The sequence below is a fragment of the Cajanus cajan genome, chromosome 11 (assembly GCF_000230855.2).
Source record: "Cajanus cajan strain Asha chromosome 11, NIPB_CcT2T_4, whole genome shotgun sequence".
In the NCBI taxonomy this organism is placed as follows: domain Eukaryota; kingdom Viridiplantae; phylum Streptophyta; class Magnoliopsida; order Fabales; family Fabaceae; genus Cajanus; species Cajanus cajan.
This window is the reverse complement of record NC_138527.1, coordinates 6,085,637-6,104,565: the sequence shown is the minus strand read 5'-3', so window position 1 is coordinate 6,104,565 and position 18,929 is coordinate 6,085,637. Positions and strand designations below refer to the sequence as shown.

General features: G+C 42.3%; 1 protein-coding gene across 2 annotated transcripts; it reads right to left on the bottom strand.

The window, feature by feature from the left end:
* Positions 1-1,512: 1,512 nt before the first annotated feature.
* On the bottom strand, positions 1,513-18,586 carry LOC109790189 (LEAF RUST 10 DISEASE-RESISTANCE LOCUS RECEPTOR-LIKE PROTEIN KINASE-like 2.1). Of its 2 annotated transcripts, XM_083066131.1 has the most exons (3): positions 17,299-18,296; positions 3,937-3,984; positions 1,513-2,650 (listed from the first exon to the last, which is right to left on the bottom strand). In XM_083066131.1, the coding sequence occupies exons 1-3, from the start codon at positions 18,035-18,037 to the stop codon at positions 1,608-1,610; spliced, it is 1,830 nt and encodes a 609-aa protein (XP_082922257.1). In that variant the 5' UTR covers positions 18,038-18,296; the 3' UTR covers positions 1,513-1,607. The 2 variants fall into 2 exon arrangements, with proteins under 2 accessions (XP_082922257.1, XP_020208895.3); XM_020353306.3 differs by lacking the exons at positions 1,513-2,650; positions 3,937-3,984 and adding an exon at positions 11,733-12,913 and having other exon boundaries at positions 17,299-18,586.
* Positions 18,587-18,929: the final 343 nt, after the last annotated feature.

Here is an 18,929-nt window from a genome sequence, read left to right as displayed (position 1 = left end):
TTTTTTAAATATTGTTAAAAACTATTTGTGTTGTATTGTCAAAATGATTTTATTTCAGAATAATGAAAACAAGTCATAAGAGTAAAAAAAAAATTAACAAATCATCAAACATGTTATATATAAGTGATAGGAGTTAGAAATTTTTTCATACAATTCCTTCACACATTTGCGAACTCAATTTTTCTCCAAGTCTATAGAATTTGATGATAGTCTTATTAATTATGAAAATTGTTACATTTGACTAATGTAAGGGAGCATTTGTTTCGAGTTATCTTCCTCTATTTTGGGAAATATGAAAATGGTAATGTTTATGCTCACGTTTGTTAAAACAAACCAAATATTTTTTCTTATAATATTAGGAATAACATTTGGTGTTATATTATTCTAAGGAATATGATTTCGAGAATACAATATTATTCTATGAAACAAACACTTCTTGAGGGGTGGTCGAGTCCTTTGCTTGAGGGTGATAGTGTGTAGATCATAGCAAAGCAATTGTAGGTATCGATGAACAACCTTTCAAGAAAACCAACACAATTAAAATTATTTAACAATGTTATAGAAGATATGTTTATTACATTTTGAAAAATGAAATCTCAATAAAAATATATCATGTGTACCTATAGAAAATGATTGCCATAGACATGACCAGTGCATGTAGATATCTCCAAGCTATTATGGTAATTTTGTCAATTTGTTTGATGAGGATACAATTATATCAAAGGAGAATTATATCTTGTTTATTTTTATACTGATATTTGGGATATTTGCACACACAATTCCACATTGGTATAGATATTATCTATTTGAGATTAAACTTTCGTGATTTTTGCTTTTGATTATCATCTAAAAGGTCTTTAACTAATAGACTATGTATGTGCTTTATAAACTATTATTTTTCCTCTTATTCTAATGATGTGGAACTTGGTACATATCCTAACAATCCTCCCTTCAAATAAAGGACTTAACCTCCCATTCAGCGAAATTTGTCTTTGCAATGCATTTTTATTATTGTTTCTATGTACGGGTTACGGGATTATTGGTTGTCACCGAATCCAACTAGTGACATTTGACATTGTTGTTGCTTGTATGTATGGGATATTAGTTGTCACCAAACCCAATCAATGACTATGATACCACTGCTTGGATTGTTATATTATTTGTATGAGAAAGATATATATTTATCAAAAGGAAAAGGGTATTTTGTTTGAGAGGATATATATTTATATCAAGAGGAGATTTATACGGTATTTGTTATTTTTGGCGAGGTATTTGAACACACAACTTCACATTGGTAACATATTGTCCACTTTAGAGTTAAATCTTCATTAAGTTTATCAAATGAATTGTTTTTACTTATAAATTCAACTATTTTACAATCATTTAATTTTAATATTTAATGTAACATTTTTATTTTTAATAGTATTTGCATTAACTTCAAACTATATAATATATATTCATTTATAAACCTGCGCAATACCTAGTTATTTTAATTGTTCAGATTTCTGGAAATTGTCAACAATTAGAATAATGTATTATCAATGACTAATTAACAAGGAATTATTACAACAATTTGTTCAAGAATGGCGCAATGATCTTGAAGGAGATTACAAGAACGGTTTAGGTGGTACTTGCAAGGTCTCAACTCTCCCTTCAAGCATCTCCACCACTGCATGCATTGTTGGACGGTCTAACTGATCAACTTGGATGCACCACAAGCTTACTATAACCATCTTTCTCATCATCTCTCTCTCACTTTCATTGGTAATGTTCCTAAGTGCAAGATCCTCATTCAATTCTACACGCTTATAAATCCAAGAAGGAAAATAAAGTTCACTAGTATTTTCAACTTCAACATTAATATTCTTTCTCCCTCCCACCATTTCCAATACCATCATTCCAAAACTATAGACATCTGACTTGTGAGAGACCCTTCCAAAGTTTCTTGAAAATACCTCAGGAGCAATGTATCCTGGAGTTCCCCTAGCTATCATCATGGATACCACACTCTCATTACTAGGACAAATTTTAGCAAGCCCAAAATCTGATATCTTAGGACAAAAGTTCTCATCCAAGAGTATATTGTGAGGCTTTATGTCAAAATGGAATATTTTGGTATTACACCCTTTGTGCAAATATTCCAATCCTTGAGCAACACCAATCGCAATTCTGTATAGTGTTTCACAATTCAATTGATTCTCTACTTTGGTCACATTGGTTCCATATATGAACTTTTCCAAAGATCCATTATGTAGGAATTCATACACTAGTGATCTCTTAGATCCTTCAAAACAAAACCCCAATAGTGTGACAATGTTAACATGGGATGTTCTACTAATGCTTCCAACCTCATTCATGAACTCCTCTCCATTACCTTTGGAGCTATTCAACACCTTCACAGCAACTAGACGATCATCATGTATCTTACCTTTGTAAACACTTCCAAATCCTCCTTGGCCTAATTTTTCTGCAAAAGAGTTGGTCATCTTTTTTATATCTGAGTAACTATACCTTCTTATTGCAAGTGGTCCTTGATTCCTGAGAAAGCCCTCAAAATCTTTATGAACTTTAGATTTATCCTTCCCTAATCTCCTTCTCATGCGGTAGATTATGATAATAAAAATTGCAACTCCCAAAATTGTTGAACAAACTGTAATTGATGAAATGGTGAAAAGTGTCCTCAGTCATAATAAACTTGTTTGTTCTATAAAAAGACTCTATTAGTACTTCGTCTCATAATTAAATATACCTAACTACTTTCGCAAGGATGTACTCAAAAGAATTAACTTCAACATTTTTCCCAAGCCTCCTTATTTATAAAATAAATGGGACTTGTTTCTGGAATGGATGAAAAAGTGAGTTATCTTTATTCACAAAAGATTTCAACTCTTCATGAAAAAAATAACTATTTAATGTATACTAACAAAAATGCTTTTTTTTTTCTTCAATGGTTGTGGGTCTTCAAGAGTTACAACTCTTAGTATATTCGAACAATAATTTTCATTTGTTGTTTCATCAATAATTCTAACAAATGCTCAATCTCCAATAATTGACTTTTTAGTTCGCCTATTTTAGTCTCAGCATCAAAAATGATTTAAAAAATATAAGATAAAAAAATTATTTTATATCCCTTAATATTTAATCAAAATTAGTTTTATTCCCTACATTGTAAAAAAAATTAAATATATTATTAGTCCTTCAAATTTAAAATAAATTTATTTTTTATTCTTCAATTTTAAAACACTTTTTTAGTTCTTATAATTTTTATAAATCTTGTTTTATTTCCTCAAGTCACTAATAACATATTTAATAATGATAGACTGAGTAAATTATACAATTTCAACTAAGTTTAATATGATATTTTTACTAATAGAAATATTAATAAGTATATTTTATATAATAATATTAGACAGATTATCTAACAAAATATAATGGATTTGATCCTTAGTAGGTCAAAATGAAGTGTAAAATTAAGGACAAAATCTACTACATATCCAAAAATGTATGAGGACTACAATCATTGTTTCTAAAACATAAAGAGTAAAATCAATTTTTACAAAATTTTGAAATTCTTAAAACACACTTTATCATGATTCTATTGATCCTTTAGAGTTATTAACGTGAGTTAACAACCATTTTTTTTTTGTTTAAGAAATAGAGAATTGAATATCTTTCTCATGAGAAGTTTTATTGACTATCATATATTTTATCCTTTTTAAGCGTCATTAGTCCTAATTATCCATCTTTCTTTAAAAGTTATGCTGGTGCATGTATTTTTTGCTAGAGTTTTTGTGCTAAACTTTGCGTATAGTTTAAGTTCTTGTTTACCAAAACATTGTTGGGTTCAACTGTTTGAAGAATAGTAAGAAAGGAAAATGTAGGGAAAAGATAAACGATAATTGGCAACTGACAAAGTAAATTTAGTAAAATGCTAACCTGTTGATGCTATGATCATCACTAACTTGTGAGCCGTTGTCTTTGACGCTACAGAATAATTTGTGCATTAGTAACTCCAACAAAAATTCATTACGATCAAAGTTTCAATAATTTGTATGAAATTCTATGTTTAAACTTCACTGTTGTTCTGACACACCTAAACAAAAGTTGCAACCAAAGGGACGTACCCGCACAAAATGATTGCAAATATTACTAAAATGAAAAGAAAAGCTTTTTTTTTTCTTTTCATTTTGTCTTCTTAATATATAAAAGGTTAAAAGAGGCCAAAGAATATACCAGAATAGAATTGTACCGGTGGGCACCCCTTCGGTCACGCAATAGGCCGAGAGGGGTACCCGAACCGAAGAACCATACCATATGGCACCCCCTCGGTCAGACAATAGGCCGAGAGGGGGGCCCGAACCGAAGAGCCATACCATGTGGCACCCCCTCGGTCAGACTAAGCCGAGAAGGAAGCCCGAACCGAAGAGCCATACCACGTGGCACCCCCTCGGTCAAACGATAGGCCGAGGGGGGGCCCGAACCAATGAACCACAGCACCCCCCTTCGGCACCATACCTAGCCGAACACCCCCTCGGCCTCAGACTAGGCCGAACACTCTTTTGGTCCCTTGGGAAAGACCCAAAGAGAAGTGGTTACTCAAGAACGTCCTTTCGGCCCCAAGCTTGGCCGAACACCCCTTCGGCCCCAAGCTTGACCGAACACTCCTTCGGTCCCAAGCTTAGCCGAACACCCCCTCGGCCTCAGACTAGGCCGAACACTCTTTTAGTCCCTTGGGAAAGACCCAAAGAGAAGTGGTTACTCAAGAACGTCCTTTCGACCCCAAGCTTGGCCGAACACCCCTTCGGCCTTATGCTTAGCCGAAAACATAGTGAAAAACCCATGGTGAACACGTGGCAAACCAAATACCTACTTAGATACTAATCACCAGGCCAGATTAAGACAGGATTAAGGTTAAGTCATGTATTACCCACATCCCAAGAATGAAGGCCCACCAGGCCCAAACATGTCACTATAAATATACAGGTGATGTGACATAAATGAGGTACGTTACTATTCCCACTAGCACATTTATTGCTCTAAACCGAACACTGACTTGATCGTCGGAGTGTCTTTGCAGGTACCCTCCCCACAATTCGGAGTTAGTAATTCGGTCGGCACGGAAGACTCGGAAAGACTCGAAGGCAGCTAAGAAAGGAGTAAGGAGACAAGTGTTCTTCACCCGGAACATTTTGGCGCCCACCGTGGGGCCGAAGCTAGAACGGTTTTCGACCCCGAAGTTAGAACGGTCTTCGACCCCGGAGCAAGATGGTACTTACGAGAAGTCAGCAAGAGAACGTAGCCACCGAGCACCCTTACGGGATGCCCCGAGGTACTCCCATACGGCGAACCGATCAGAATGACGGAATGGAAGAATCATACGTGGACCGATCCCAGCAGCCTAATCCCTCCTCGGCCCTCGAACAGTTAAGAGCCGAAATGATGGAACTCAGGAGGCTCCGAGAAAAGGACGCTCACGAGTTATCAGCTTTAAGAAGAGAGAACGCCGAGCTTAGGAGCGATAACCGGACGTGGCAGCCCATGCACGATGCACAAAATCAGTCAACCCGGGAACATGGCGAATCCTCGGGATGGTACAAGGAAGTTAATATTCCTCGGCCGTCGGGAGTGCCGACCACCGCAACGCAAGATCAACAAAGAAGGCAGGGAAGAACACCATTCACACCAGACATTGCCGGGTCTCGATTACCCGACAATTGGAAAAACTTAACCCTGGAGAAGTATGATGGAACCGCCGACCCTGAAGAACACCTCGATGCATTCGTCACACAGGTCGGATTGTACACCGATGACGACGCAATCATGTGCAAAGTCTTTCCTACTTCTTTGAAAGGACCCGCACTCAATTGGTTCACTCGGCTTCCACCCGGGACAGTGGACTCTTTCACATCCTTATCTTCCCGCTTTGTGATACAGTTCGCTACAAGCCGACCTCATCAACTCACGTCCATTGCGTTGATCAATATCCGCCAAGAAAAGAAGGAGCCCCTCAGAGCCTTCATGGAAAGGTTCGGAAAGATGACTTTGTCCATTCGAAATCTAGATCCCGCAGTGGCTATGCACCACCTCACCACAGCACTGCGACCAGGCCCATTCGTGAACAGCTTATGCAAAAAACCACCTAGAGACTTGGATGAGCTTCGACAAAGAGCCATGAAGTACATGCAGATGGAAGAGTTGGCCGAGTTCCGAAACCAGAACCGGTCCGACTCCTTTCTAGGAAGGAAGGAAGTTGAGAAGGAGTACAACCCAAAACCACGCCCGAAGGACGTCCCCGACAGGGAAAGAGCCCACAGGGGGCCCCGGTATACGCAGTACACACCGCTCAACGCCACCAGAGCTAAGGTGTTAGAGCAGGCGCTGGCCACAGAAATCCTAGCAGTCCCCCGTCGAGCCATGACTCCGCCCCACGCGGATAAAACCAAGACATGCCATTTCCACAGGAACAGGGGACACACCACCGAGGAATGCACGGCTCTCCGAGACCGCATTGAGGACCTTGTCAAGTCTGGCCATCTCCAGAACTTCACCCAGCCGTCGGGAAGGAGGAGATATGACAACTCTCGGGAAAGGAGAGGAAACAGTGACAGAGCACCCCCAAGGCATCGATCTAGGGAAAGAAGCAGGACCCCCGAAAGAAGTGACTGGCAGCCTGAACGAAGTCAACCCAGGAGGGTGATAAATACAATTGCCGGAGGATTCGCGGGAGGAGGAAGCACATCCTCCGCCCGAAGAATGCACTTGAGAGCAATCAAGTCGGTAAATGTCGTGGGAAGAGCAACCATTAACATGCCTCCTATCACATTTACCGACCGAGACTTCAAAGGGGTAGACCCGATACAGGATGACCCAATGGTCATCAGTGTTGAAATCAACAATTGCGTGGTTAAGAAGACGTTGGTTGATCAAGGAAGCTCGGCAGACATCCTATATTGGAAAACATTCGAACAGCTCGGCATCCCCGAACAAGAGCTAATACCTTATGGTGAGCCCTTAGTCGGATTTTCTGGTGAACGAGTGGATACCAGGGGAACAATCGACCTGTACACCTACTTTGGGGACGACCACCATAGGCGGAGAATCAAAGTCCGATATGTGGTTGTGCACGCCAACACTTCATACAATATTTTGTTAGGCCGGCCATCCTTAAACAAACTCCGGGCCATCGTTTCCACACCTCACTTAGCCATGAAATTTCCCTCGGAAGAGGGAGCGATCATCACCCTCCACGCGGACCAGAAAACGGCTCGAGAGTGTTACTTTGCAAGCTTAAGAGTTCCACCGACGCCAAGGCCTTCCCGAGATGTTAATGTCATCGGAGACACCAGCCAACGAGACCCAGTCGATGACTTGGAGTTGGACCCGAGAGTGGCAGACGAGGGCAGGGTCGAGCCGATTGAAACAACAATTCCTTTTCAACTCGGGACGAAAGAGGGGCAGGTCACATTCCTGAGCTCCCAACTATCCGAAACGGATGCGTGTAAGATCAAACAAGTCCTGGTACAGTACGCTGATTTGTTCGCTTGGACTGCCGCCGATATGCCGGGAATTGATCCCAGTTTCCATTGCCATCGGCTCTCTGTGTGTAAGGACGCCAAGCCCGTTGCCCAGAAGAAGAGGAAAGTGGGTGGAGAAAAAGCCCAAGCAGTCAAAGAGGAGACAACCAAGTTGTTACAAGCAGGTTTCATTCGGGAGGTCAGGTACTCCACCTGGCTGGCCAACGTAGTAATGGTCAAGAAGTCGAACGGCAAGTGGCGGATGTGCACTGACTATACCGACCTCAATAAGGCATGCCCTAAGGACGCGTACCCTCTCCCTCACATCGACGCACTAGTCGATGGCGCGGCCGGCCACTTTAGACTAAGCTTCTTGGACGCTTATTCCGGGTATAATCAGATACCCACGTACCCCCCGGACGAAGCCAAAACCGCGTTCATCACTGATTCGGCGAACTATTGTTACAAGGTAATGCCATTCGGCTTAAAAAACGCGGGGGCAACCTATCAAAGGCTCATGGACAAGATTTTTCGTAACCAGATTGGGACAAGTCTGGAAGTGTACGTAGATGATATGGTGATCAAATCTGCCTCTGGACCCGACCACATCAGAGACCTACGCTCCATCTTTGACGAAGTACGATGCCATCACATGCGACTGAATCCGGCTAAGTGCACATTCGGAGTAGCGGGGGGAAAGTTTTTAGGCTTCATGTTGTCGCAAAGGGGGATAGAGGCTAACCCTGACAAGTGTCAGGCTATCATCAGCATGAGGAGTCCGATTAATGTCAAAGAAGTACAGCGCTTGGCAGGACGAATAGCTTCATTGGCTCGGTTCCTGCCTTGCATGGCAGACAAATCACGACCCATTATGTCCCTTCTAAAGAAAGCCACCAAGTTCAAGTGGACCGACGAGTGCGAATCAGCCTTCAACAGCTTCAAGGCGATACTCGCTACCCCGCCGTTGTTGGTTAAGCCCGACCCCCAGCTGGACATGATCATGTACATATCAGTGTCCGACAAGGCCATCAGCACCGTCTTGGTGCAAGAAAAATCGGAACAGATGCCGATTTATTTCATCAGCCGAGTACTACAAGATGCCGAAGCCAAATACCAACACCTTGAGAAAACGGTCCTCGCCCTCGTCCACACCTCTCGACGCCTCAGACACTACTTTCAGAGTCAGCGTATGCTCGTCCGAACGGACACTCCCATAACCAAGGTTCTGCGAAAACCCGAATTGGCAGGACGAATGGTCTCCTGGTCCGTCGAATTGTCACAGTTCGACATCCGATTCGAACCACGAGGGCCCATAAAAGCGCAAAGCTTGGCTGATTTCTTGAACGAATTCACGTTGACGGCGACCCCCGACGCACACCTTTGGACCTTACATGTAGACAGATCGTCGAACCAACAAGGCAGTGGAGCGGGTATCATCTTGGAAGGACCGGGCCACGTAGTTGTCGAGCAGTCACTTCGTTTCGGTTTCAAAGCGTCCAATAACCAGGCTGAGTATGAAGCCCTTTTGGTAGGTCTACGACTGGCAAAAGACTTGGGCATCCCAAAATTACAATGTTGGAGCGACTCACAAGTAGTAATAGGGCAGGTCAGCGGCGTCTTCCAAATCAAAGAGCCGACCCTGCTGTTATACTTTCATGCGTTCAATAAGCTAAAGGCCGACTTCGAAGATGTCCAAGTCAAGCATATGCCTCGGTAACTCAACGTAAGAGCTGATCAATTGGCCAGGCTAGCCAGCAGCAAAAAAGTCAGCCACTTACGAAGTGTGATACAACAGGATTTGCCGAAGCCCAGCATCACCAAACCAGAGTGTTTACAGGTCCAGCATGAAAGCCCCGACTGGATGACAGGAATAAAGGGGTACCTGACAGCCGGAACATTACCTGATGACCCATTGGAGGCAAAAAAGATGAGGGTTAGGGCGGCGCGATATACCCTGATCGCGGGGGACTTATACAAAAGAGGGTTCTCGACCCCCCTGTTGAAATGTTTAACACCGGACCAGGCGCACTATGTGCTGCGAGAAATCCATGAAGGCGTATGTGGAACTCATTCGGGAGGCCGAACCCTAGCAGCCAAGGTTCTCCAAGCAGGGTACTATTGGCCAACCCTGGTTGCGGACTGTTCGAATTTCATTCAACAATGCAAGCCCTGTCAATAGCACGGACCCTTAACTCACCAACCCCCTGAGGGGTTACACTCCATCTCCACTCCTTGGCCGTTCTCCATCTGGGGTATGGACATTCTGGGACCATTTCCACCTGCAAAAGGCCAAGTCAAGTTCCTCGTTGTAGCCGTCGACCACTTCACAAAATGGATCGAAGCGGAAGCATTGGCCACCATCACAGCCAGCAACATAAAAAAATTCTTTTGGAAAAGCATTATTACCCGGTTTGGGATCCCGTACGCCTTGATCACGGACAACGGACTGCAATTCACCGATCGACGTTTCAATGAATTTTTGAACGGATTAGGAATCAAGCACAGAATGACCTCGGTGGAGCACCCCCAGTCCAATGGTCAGGCCGAGGCAGCGAATAAGGTTATCCTTAAAGAGTTGAAACGATGTCTCGGACAGGCTAAAGGAACATGGCCGGACCAGCTACCGGAAATCTTGTGGGCATACCGATGCACGCCTCAGAGTTCAACCAAGGAGACCCCCTTTCGGCTAACCTACGGCACAGATGCAATGATACCAGTTGAGGTGGGAGAGCCTTCTCTCAGACGAACACAATTTGACGAGGATAGCAACCGGGAAACTCTCAATATTGAGATGGACTTGGTAGACGAAGCTCGAGAGCAAGCATTGGTGAACATGGAGGCCTGTAGAACCAGGTTGGCAAAGAAAATTCGAACCAAGGTGAAACCGAGGGAGTTTCAAGCCGGGGACCTCGTGTGGCGAGTTACCGGTGAAGCAAGGAAGGACAAAGCTCAGGGCAAACTTGCACCTAACTGGGACGGCCCTTTTCGCATAATGCATAACTTAAGGAACGGTGCCTACAAGTTAGAAGAGCTCTCGGGAAAGGCTATTCCCCGAACATGGAACGCAACGCACTTAAAGCATTATTTTAGTTAACAAATTGTAATTGTTTCGGTGTACTCTTTTCCTTCCTCAGGTTTTATCCTCTTATAAAAATGTGAAGGAGGTTTTTCTGGGAAAGGTTTTTAACGAGGCACCATATCAAAAGAAACAAGCCCCTTTTGAATCATTTATCCGTCCAATTTAATTACAAGTCAAAAATCAACTCCCTCCCGAGCAACTTGCTCGGCCAAGGTTGAAAAAACAATTCCCTCCCGAGCCATTCGCTCGGCCCAGGTTGAAAATTCAATTCCCTCCCGAGCCACTCGCTCGGCGAAGGTTGAAAACTTAGTTCCCTCCCGAGCCACTCGCTCGGCCAAGGTTGAAAAGTTAGTTCCCTCCCGGGCCATTCGCTCGGCCAAGGTTGAAAATTCAATTCCCTCCCGAGCCACTTGCCCGGCCAAGGTTGAAATCCAATTCCCTCCCGAGCCACTCGCTCGGCCAAGGTTGAAAACTTAGTTCCCTCCCAGGCCATTCGCTCGGCCAAGGTCGAAAATTCAATCCCCTCCCGAGCCACTCGCTCGGCCAAGGTTGAAAAGTTAGTTCCCTCCCGGGCCACTCGCTCGGCCAAGGTCGAACACCGATCCCCTCCCGAGCAACTTGCCCGGCCAAGGTTGAAATCCAATTCCCTCCCGAGCCATTCGCTCGGCCAAGGTTGAAAATTCAATTCCCTCCCGAGCCACTCGCTCGGCCAAGGTTGAAAACTTAGTTCCCTCCCGGGCCATTCGCTCGGCCAAGGTCGAAAATTCAATCCCCTCCCGAGCCACTCGCTCGGCCAAGGTTGAAAAGTTAGTTCCCTCCCGGGCCACTCGCTCGGCCAAGGTCGAACACCGATCCCCTCCCGAGCAACTTGCCCGGCCAAGGTTGAAATCCAATTCCCTCCCGAGCCATTCGCTCGGCCAAGGTTGAAAATTCAAATGCCCTCCCGAGCCACTCGCTCGGCAAAGGTTGACACCAATTCCCTCCCAAGCAACCTTGTTCGGCCAAGGTTGAAATCTTAACTGGCTTTCAAGCAATCTCACTCCAAGGTACACCTCACTCGGCTAAAGAAGATTCTATGTTATTGTTAAAATGGAAACAGGTCCGTATGAAGGTACAATATCTATGTAAATAAGCAAGAGTAAAAGGAAGGCCCGAACAGGAACTAAAATTTCATTCAAGTTAAAAACGGCACTAATGGCCGGGGGGGTACAATCAAATTTGGCTCATTCGGCCTAAGGAATCAAAAAAGAAAAACAAAAAGTATACCCTATCCCTATACATCATCAACAAAACAGATGTATCAAAAAGACGAGAGCAAAGGCCGCCTAATCGGCATTGGTTGTCTGCTCGGTCTCGTCGTCGTCGTCGTTCAAAGTCATCCCAGGGTCTTCGGCGGGGGCCGATCGAGGCGGGGCCGCATTATCCGGCTCAAGGTCATCCGGTGCCTCGGCAAAATCCAGGAACTCTCCCTGGAAAAAGTCCTTGCTCAACTCAAAAGAAAAGTCGGAGGGAAAAGCGCCGAAGTGGGTTGCCTGCCGAACGGCGTGCCAAAACCCCTCCTCGTGCTCCTTCACAATTTTACCCTCACATTCGGCCCGAAAAGCGGCCATAACAGCATCGGCCTCGGCTTTCATTTCCTCCTCCCGAGCAGCGGCCTCTTTCGCCTCTCGGACTCTTGCCTCCTCAGCCGCCAAAGCCTGAGCCTCCATCTCCGCAAACGCTCCCTTTAATCGGGCAATCTCAGCATCGGACGCGGCCTGGTCATTGGAAAGTGCCTCTTGTGCCGACAGGGATTGTTGAAGGGCCGCCTTAGTATCCTCCAAACTCTTCTGGAGGTTATGAAGATCACCCATCGGCTCCAAGGCCATCTTCCTAAAAATGGCCGTTGCCCGAACATGTAACTCACAGGCCATAGCCCATCGTGCCGAGGGAGAGGCCGAGTCAAGCATCGTGTGACCCTGAGCCGACAGCAAATCCGAAGACATCATCCTCGACGGCCGGATCTCTTCAGACAGAAAATCTTTGGCCACAATGGCCGAAGGGACCGCCAAATCCGACGAAGACCCTTCAACCCTGCGCTGCTTCGGCCGCGGCACCTCCGGACCGGCTGCGTCAGTTCTTCTCTTCCCTTTGTCTTTCCTCTTCCGGCTCTTTGGGTCGGGAAGAGCAATAACAGGGGGCGCCAGTCGGGGAGCTTCCATCACTTGAGGCTGGGGATCAATCGCGACACTGCGATGATCTTCTGCAGAGGACCCAGCCGGAGCCTTGTTCCTCATTAACTGCCGATATGACAAGCCCAAACCTTGCTGCGCCATCCAACCTGCAAAAACACACCAAGTCACAAATCAACCTAACAAGCACGAGCAAAGGGAAATAAAACAACACATACCCTCTAGCTCAAAACGAGGCCGAGGCGATTTGGGAAGCAGCACCAGAAACCGAGACGGGATGCACCTCGGCAATCCCTTAAGAATGCTTAAGGCCCACAATTCGGCATCGGTCATCATATCCTCGGGGAAGTCATCGTACTTCCGAGGCTGACGAGTCCAATAAAAAGGAAAAAGGGGCTTCCCATCGGCATCGTAAAAATAATTTCTGCCGGCTACAGGGTCTATGATCACCTTCACAAACCCTGACTTGAAGCCCTTAAAGGACGATGTAAAGGGTGTCAATAGCGGTCGGTCGGGGTTCTGAATCAGCGACAACCACTTCATCGTCTTATTAGACGGACGTGTACAGAAAAAATGCAAAAACAAACCTACAGTCGGCTCTACGTAATGGTATTTACATAACACCCGAAACGCTTGCATATAAGCCCACGCGTTCGGGTGCAACTGGGTCGGAGCTACGTTTAATACACGGAGGACCCCCATCTGAAAATCATCAAAAGGAAGTGACATCCCTAACTCCCGAAAGAAACACTCGTACATGTAAAAGAAATCCCCCTGATCTTCCCGCTTCGCAAGGAAAACCAGATCGAGCTCCCCAGGGCCTTCGGCTCGGCATCGTCGAAGCATGATCGGATAAGGGTCCCAACCTTCCCATCGGCCCATCGTGCAAAGGCTCAGAAGGCGTATCACGGCGGCCCTCTCATGAAAACGAGAGAAGTAGGCCGCCACTTCACCATCAACCCAGTCGTACCCGGGGACCTCACAGGGGGGAAATTTTTGCCTATAATCCCCGGGACTCATTTCGGCATCGGGCAATTCCGACCTAGAGGAACTCCCCGATTCCCCACTACGCTCGGGGCCCGACTCACCAAGACCCCCAACCGTCTCTACTTCGGCGTTAAACGCCAACATCTCGGCATCCGGATTTTGGGCCGATCCCCCCTCGCTGGCCGAGGACCCTGACGACAATGTAACACCTTCGGTGGCCATTATCACTAAGATCAAAAATAAAACCAACCTTTTAGGAGTATTCGGCTCAGAGAAGAAAAGCCAGAGGCAATGAAGAAAAAGTACGAGGAAAAGAGCCCCACCTCAACACCTTATATATAAGTCACGCACGGCAACCCAAGAGGCTCATAATAAATGCACCTGCACGCCAAACGACACAACCCCAAGGCACGAAACCCTAAGGCGGCGGTAGCATGCAACGGTCACTATCTACTCGACACGACTCCCGAAAATGCACGTCCCCCCATATTTTAAACCCTAAATATCCCCGAGCCTCTTTCGCATAAAACCCCTTCGTCTTTCATCCTCGGGCTTGAGGGGGTAGTGTACCGGTGGGCACCCCTTCGGTCACGCAATAGGCCGAGAGGGGTACCCGAACCGAAGAACCATACCATGTGGCACCCCCTCGGTCAGACAATAGGCCGAGAGGGGGGCCCGAACCGAAGAGCCATACCATGTGGCACCCCCTCGGTCAGACTAAGCCGAGAAGGAAGCCCGAACCGAAGAGCCATACCACGTGGCACCCCCTCGGTCAAACGATAGGCCGAGGGGGGGGCCCGAACCAATGAACCACAGCACCCCCCTTCGGCACCATACCTAGCCGAACACCCCCTCGGCCTCAGACTAGGCCGAACACTCTTTTGGTCCCTTGGGAAAGACCCAAAGAGAAGTGGTTACTCAAGAACGTCCTTTCGGCCCCAAGCTTGGCCGAACACCCCTTCGGCCCCAAGCTTGACCGAACACTCCTTCAGTCCCAAGCTTAGCCGAACACCCCCTCGGCCTCAGACTAGGCCGAACACTCTTTTAGTCCCTTGGGAAAGACCCAAAGAGAAGTGGTTACTCAAGAACGTCCTTTCGGCCCCAAGCTTGGCCGAACACCCCTTCGGCCTTATGCTTAGCCGAAAACATAGTGAAAAACCCATGGTGAACACGTGGCAAACCAAATACCTACTTAGATACTAATCACCAGGCCAGATTAAGACAGGATTAAGGTTAAGTCATGTATTACCCACATCCCAAGAATGAAGGCCCACCAGGCCCAAACATGTCACTATAAATATACAGGTGATGTGACATAAATGAGGTACGTTACTATTCCCACTAGCACATTTATTGCTCTAAACCGAACACTGACTTGATCGTCGGAGTGCCTTTGCAGGTACCCTCCCCACAATTCGGAGTTAGTAATTCGGTCGGCACGGAAGACTCGGAAAGACTCGAAGGCAGCTAAGAAAGGAGTAAGGAGACAAGTGTTCTTCACCCGGAACAAGAATCATATGACGTCTGAATGAATTATATATGCAATCAATTTTCATATAAAATATTCAAAAATCAATTTTCATAAGAATATCCCATTCTTATGCAGAAGGAATGAAAAATTATGAAAAAATATTAAAAAAACAATAAAATAGATGTTGGATATTGCATTTCAACAAATTCATAAATAAAAAATCATTCACATTTTCTAGGTCAACACCACAGTTTAAACTTTAAAGTGAGCATAATAAATCTACATGGTGAAAACCCCCGCTAAAACATGTTAAATGTAACATTCCACCAAAACATGTTAAATGTAACATTAAATTTGTCAATTTTCATGATGTTTCCATGTATGAGTTGTTTGTTGTATTCGTAATTTTACAATTTATTTTGTTTATGGTAAAACAACCTTATTCACAATAAGTTGAAGCACTGTTATAGGAAATATGACATATAGAAGGAATGAAAAGTTATTAATAATGTTTATAATCATTATTAAAATTATTTTTATTTACTTCATATTTGATTGAAAATTATAATTTATATAATTATTTTCTTATAAATAATAATTACTATTTTAATAATATTTATTATATCTTAAATATTGATTATAATATTATTTTACTGTAATTAAGAAATAACTATTTTTTATTTTATATCTATATATATATATTAAAAAAATATGTTGGTGTAACTACTAATGCAATAATAATAATAATAATAATAATAATAATAATAATAATAATAATAATAATAATGATACCAATAAGAATATTCAATTAAAGATTAATTCTCTTAATTTCTGTAAAAAAATTATTTTTTTTAGTTTTGATTATTTTGTATATCAAATTATTTTATTTTATTGTATTCACAAATTATTTGAAAAAGATTTTAAAATATGAAATTACTTTGAAAGTTTTTATTTGAATTTCAATAAATAAGATTTTAAAAAATGTTTTATTAAATTTTATTAGATATTATGACTTTTTTTCTCTCTAAATTGAAATTAATAAAAAAAATATTAACAGGTGAATTAGTGTTTTATTAGAAATATTAAACTATATTAAAATTTAGTTTTTAAATGTGTGAGATATATGTTAATTAATAAAATACTATAAATAATATTTGTAATTATTGTCATTATTTTTTGAAACTAATTTAAGACTATATTAAAAAATAGTTATTGAATGAATAATGATCAAGTAAAATGTTGAAATTAATTATTTGATTAAATTAAAAAATTTCTTATTAAAAATTAAAATGAAAAATAATTAATTGCTTTGAGTAAAACTTTAATAAAACTCATTTTTTAATGATTCATTCTTTTTCCTTTAAGACTTAATGTGATGATATATAATAAGTTGTTATTTTAGTTATAAAAATATTTTTTAAAAAAAAGTTACCTGTGGATGCACGAATACCAGGTAGATTAAGAATTTAGTTTTAACAACATTTAATAATTTAAAAAACACCCATAGAATATTTATCTACAAGACAAAATTTTTAAATGAAGCAAATATTTTATTTTTTAATTTAGTAAAAAAAAATAATTCTTAAAAAATATTAGAAGTGTTTTATTTTTCTTTTGCCCTATGAACATTTGACACAATGTTCCAAATGCAACCGTGAAAGACAATTCTGTACTTGGACGTAATTTATATTAATTAAACATTATTTTAATATAAACAACTTGTGAATTTTTTATTTTTTTTTGTCCCAGGAGTATTCAGGACCGATGCTCGATAGCAGTGATTAATCTTTTCGCTATGTTGGAAGCACCTCAAAGAATAAGATAGCTGACCCTAAAATTTAACGCAGCTACATACACAAAGCAGGATTTAAACTCTTGACTTTACTTAAACGTGGATTAATCTTTACTAAGGCAAGGTTAAATAACTTGTGAATCTGATACTTGTATATATATTTAAGTTAAAATAATGGTTAGAAGGATGTGTTATAGATAAAATTAATTGTTAATTGATAATTTGAAAGTATTGAATGATGATTAAAAAAAAAGGATTTTTATTAGATTAGATGAGATACATACCTGTAACACATCGCACCGCATGGGGCCTATCAGGACAGTAACACCTAAAAGCATACATGTCTCGGTCGAAACCACACCTCCCTCCACTCCTTATGCATTGCGAGCAGTTAGTCGCATCCCAAATCAACAAAAACCCTTTCCCCAATGCCTCGGTGATCCCTCCATTCGTATCTTCCACCGCAGCATTTACCATTCCACCCTCGCAATTTTCCATCGCATATCTCAAATTCTGATCCTCCTTGGCATCCAACCCTAAAACCGACGTCGTTTTGTTCCCTGCATCGCACCCAATCCTCCGCTCCTGCAACCCTTCAGGAAGGGCCTCCAAGTGGCAGCCGTAGATCAGAAACACTTGCCTTTGGTTCGGAGCCAGTCGGAACCTGAACTTGGCTACCGTTAGGTTCCGAGTGCGACCGAAGCAAGAGGAAGCATTCGGTTGCAAAAACACAGGGTTGGACACTCGAAGAGAATGATTGTTGTAGAAAATTGTCTGAATTGTGTAGTCAGTGTCGACGAGATTCAGAATGGGGAAACCGTTGTTGCCACATGTTAGTTCGAAATCTGCTAGGCCACAGAAAGAGTTTTGTTTCCCTCTGATGTGGAACGGGTAGCTTATGTTTGCGCCGTTGCCACATGTCTGGGGCTCGCAGGCTTCAAACATTGGATCTAAGGAATCCACGCAAGTTTTGAACCAAAGAATGATAAATAGTAATGAAAAATAGAATGACATATCTCTCATCCCAAGTCCTGTCACTGACTTTTTCTTCACTTCTCTTTGGCTGAGATCATTTTTTGTTTATATAGGAAAGAAATCAAGGTGGTGAGGTGAGAAAAGGGACCAGGTAGCCTTAGCCAAGACTTAGAAGAAGACGTTGGGCCAGTCAATGCAGTACTAACAATGAAACTTCAATGCATTCTTTTGACCAAAGAGGCTTTCCTTAAAGGACTGTTTAGGACCAATTCAACACATATAATTTCCACGTCAAATTATTGGAAAATCCTATACACTGCACTATAACTCTAACCACACAAAATAGTGCTGCTTTTGTTTGTGTGGCACTACTATAAGCACGCACGATTCTCACATGTATATATAACTTTTATAATTATGATGATTATCACCCTTAGAAAATAAAATATATCTCTTAAAACTTAAAATATTAAATAATTTCTATGAAAATGGGTTTTATTATAAATTAAAAAATATTATGAGATTTGTAATATTTATAAATAAGTTAATTTTTAATTTTTTTTTATAATAAGAGTGTTAAATAAGTGTTTAATTAAGAATAAAAGTAAATTCATTTTCTTAATTCATATTCAAATCATGTCAAAAAAATATTAAAATTGTGTTCTTTTTTTTGGTAAATAAAGGGGCTAAGGTCAAACTACAAAACTATTCAAAGTAAACCAGCAGAAGTGTTTTGCTTCTAAAAAATGAAAGATGAAATCAGGAGGAGAATTAAACTGAATGTAATCTTTCCTTCTTGACACTATGGATTTTGCTAAACAATCCGCTACAGAATTAGCTTCCCTATAGATATGTGAAAATGATATAGACATAATTTGTCTTTAAACTGATATGATTTGTTGCACCAAACTACTACAAGGATGCGTAGATGAACATCCGC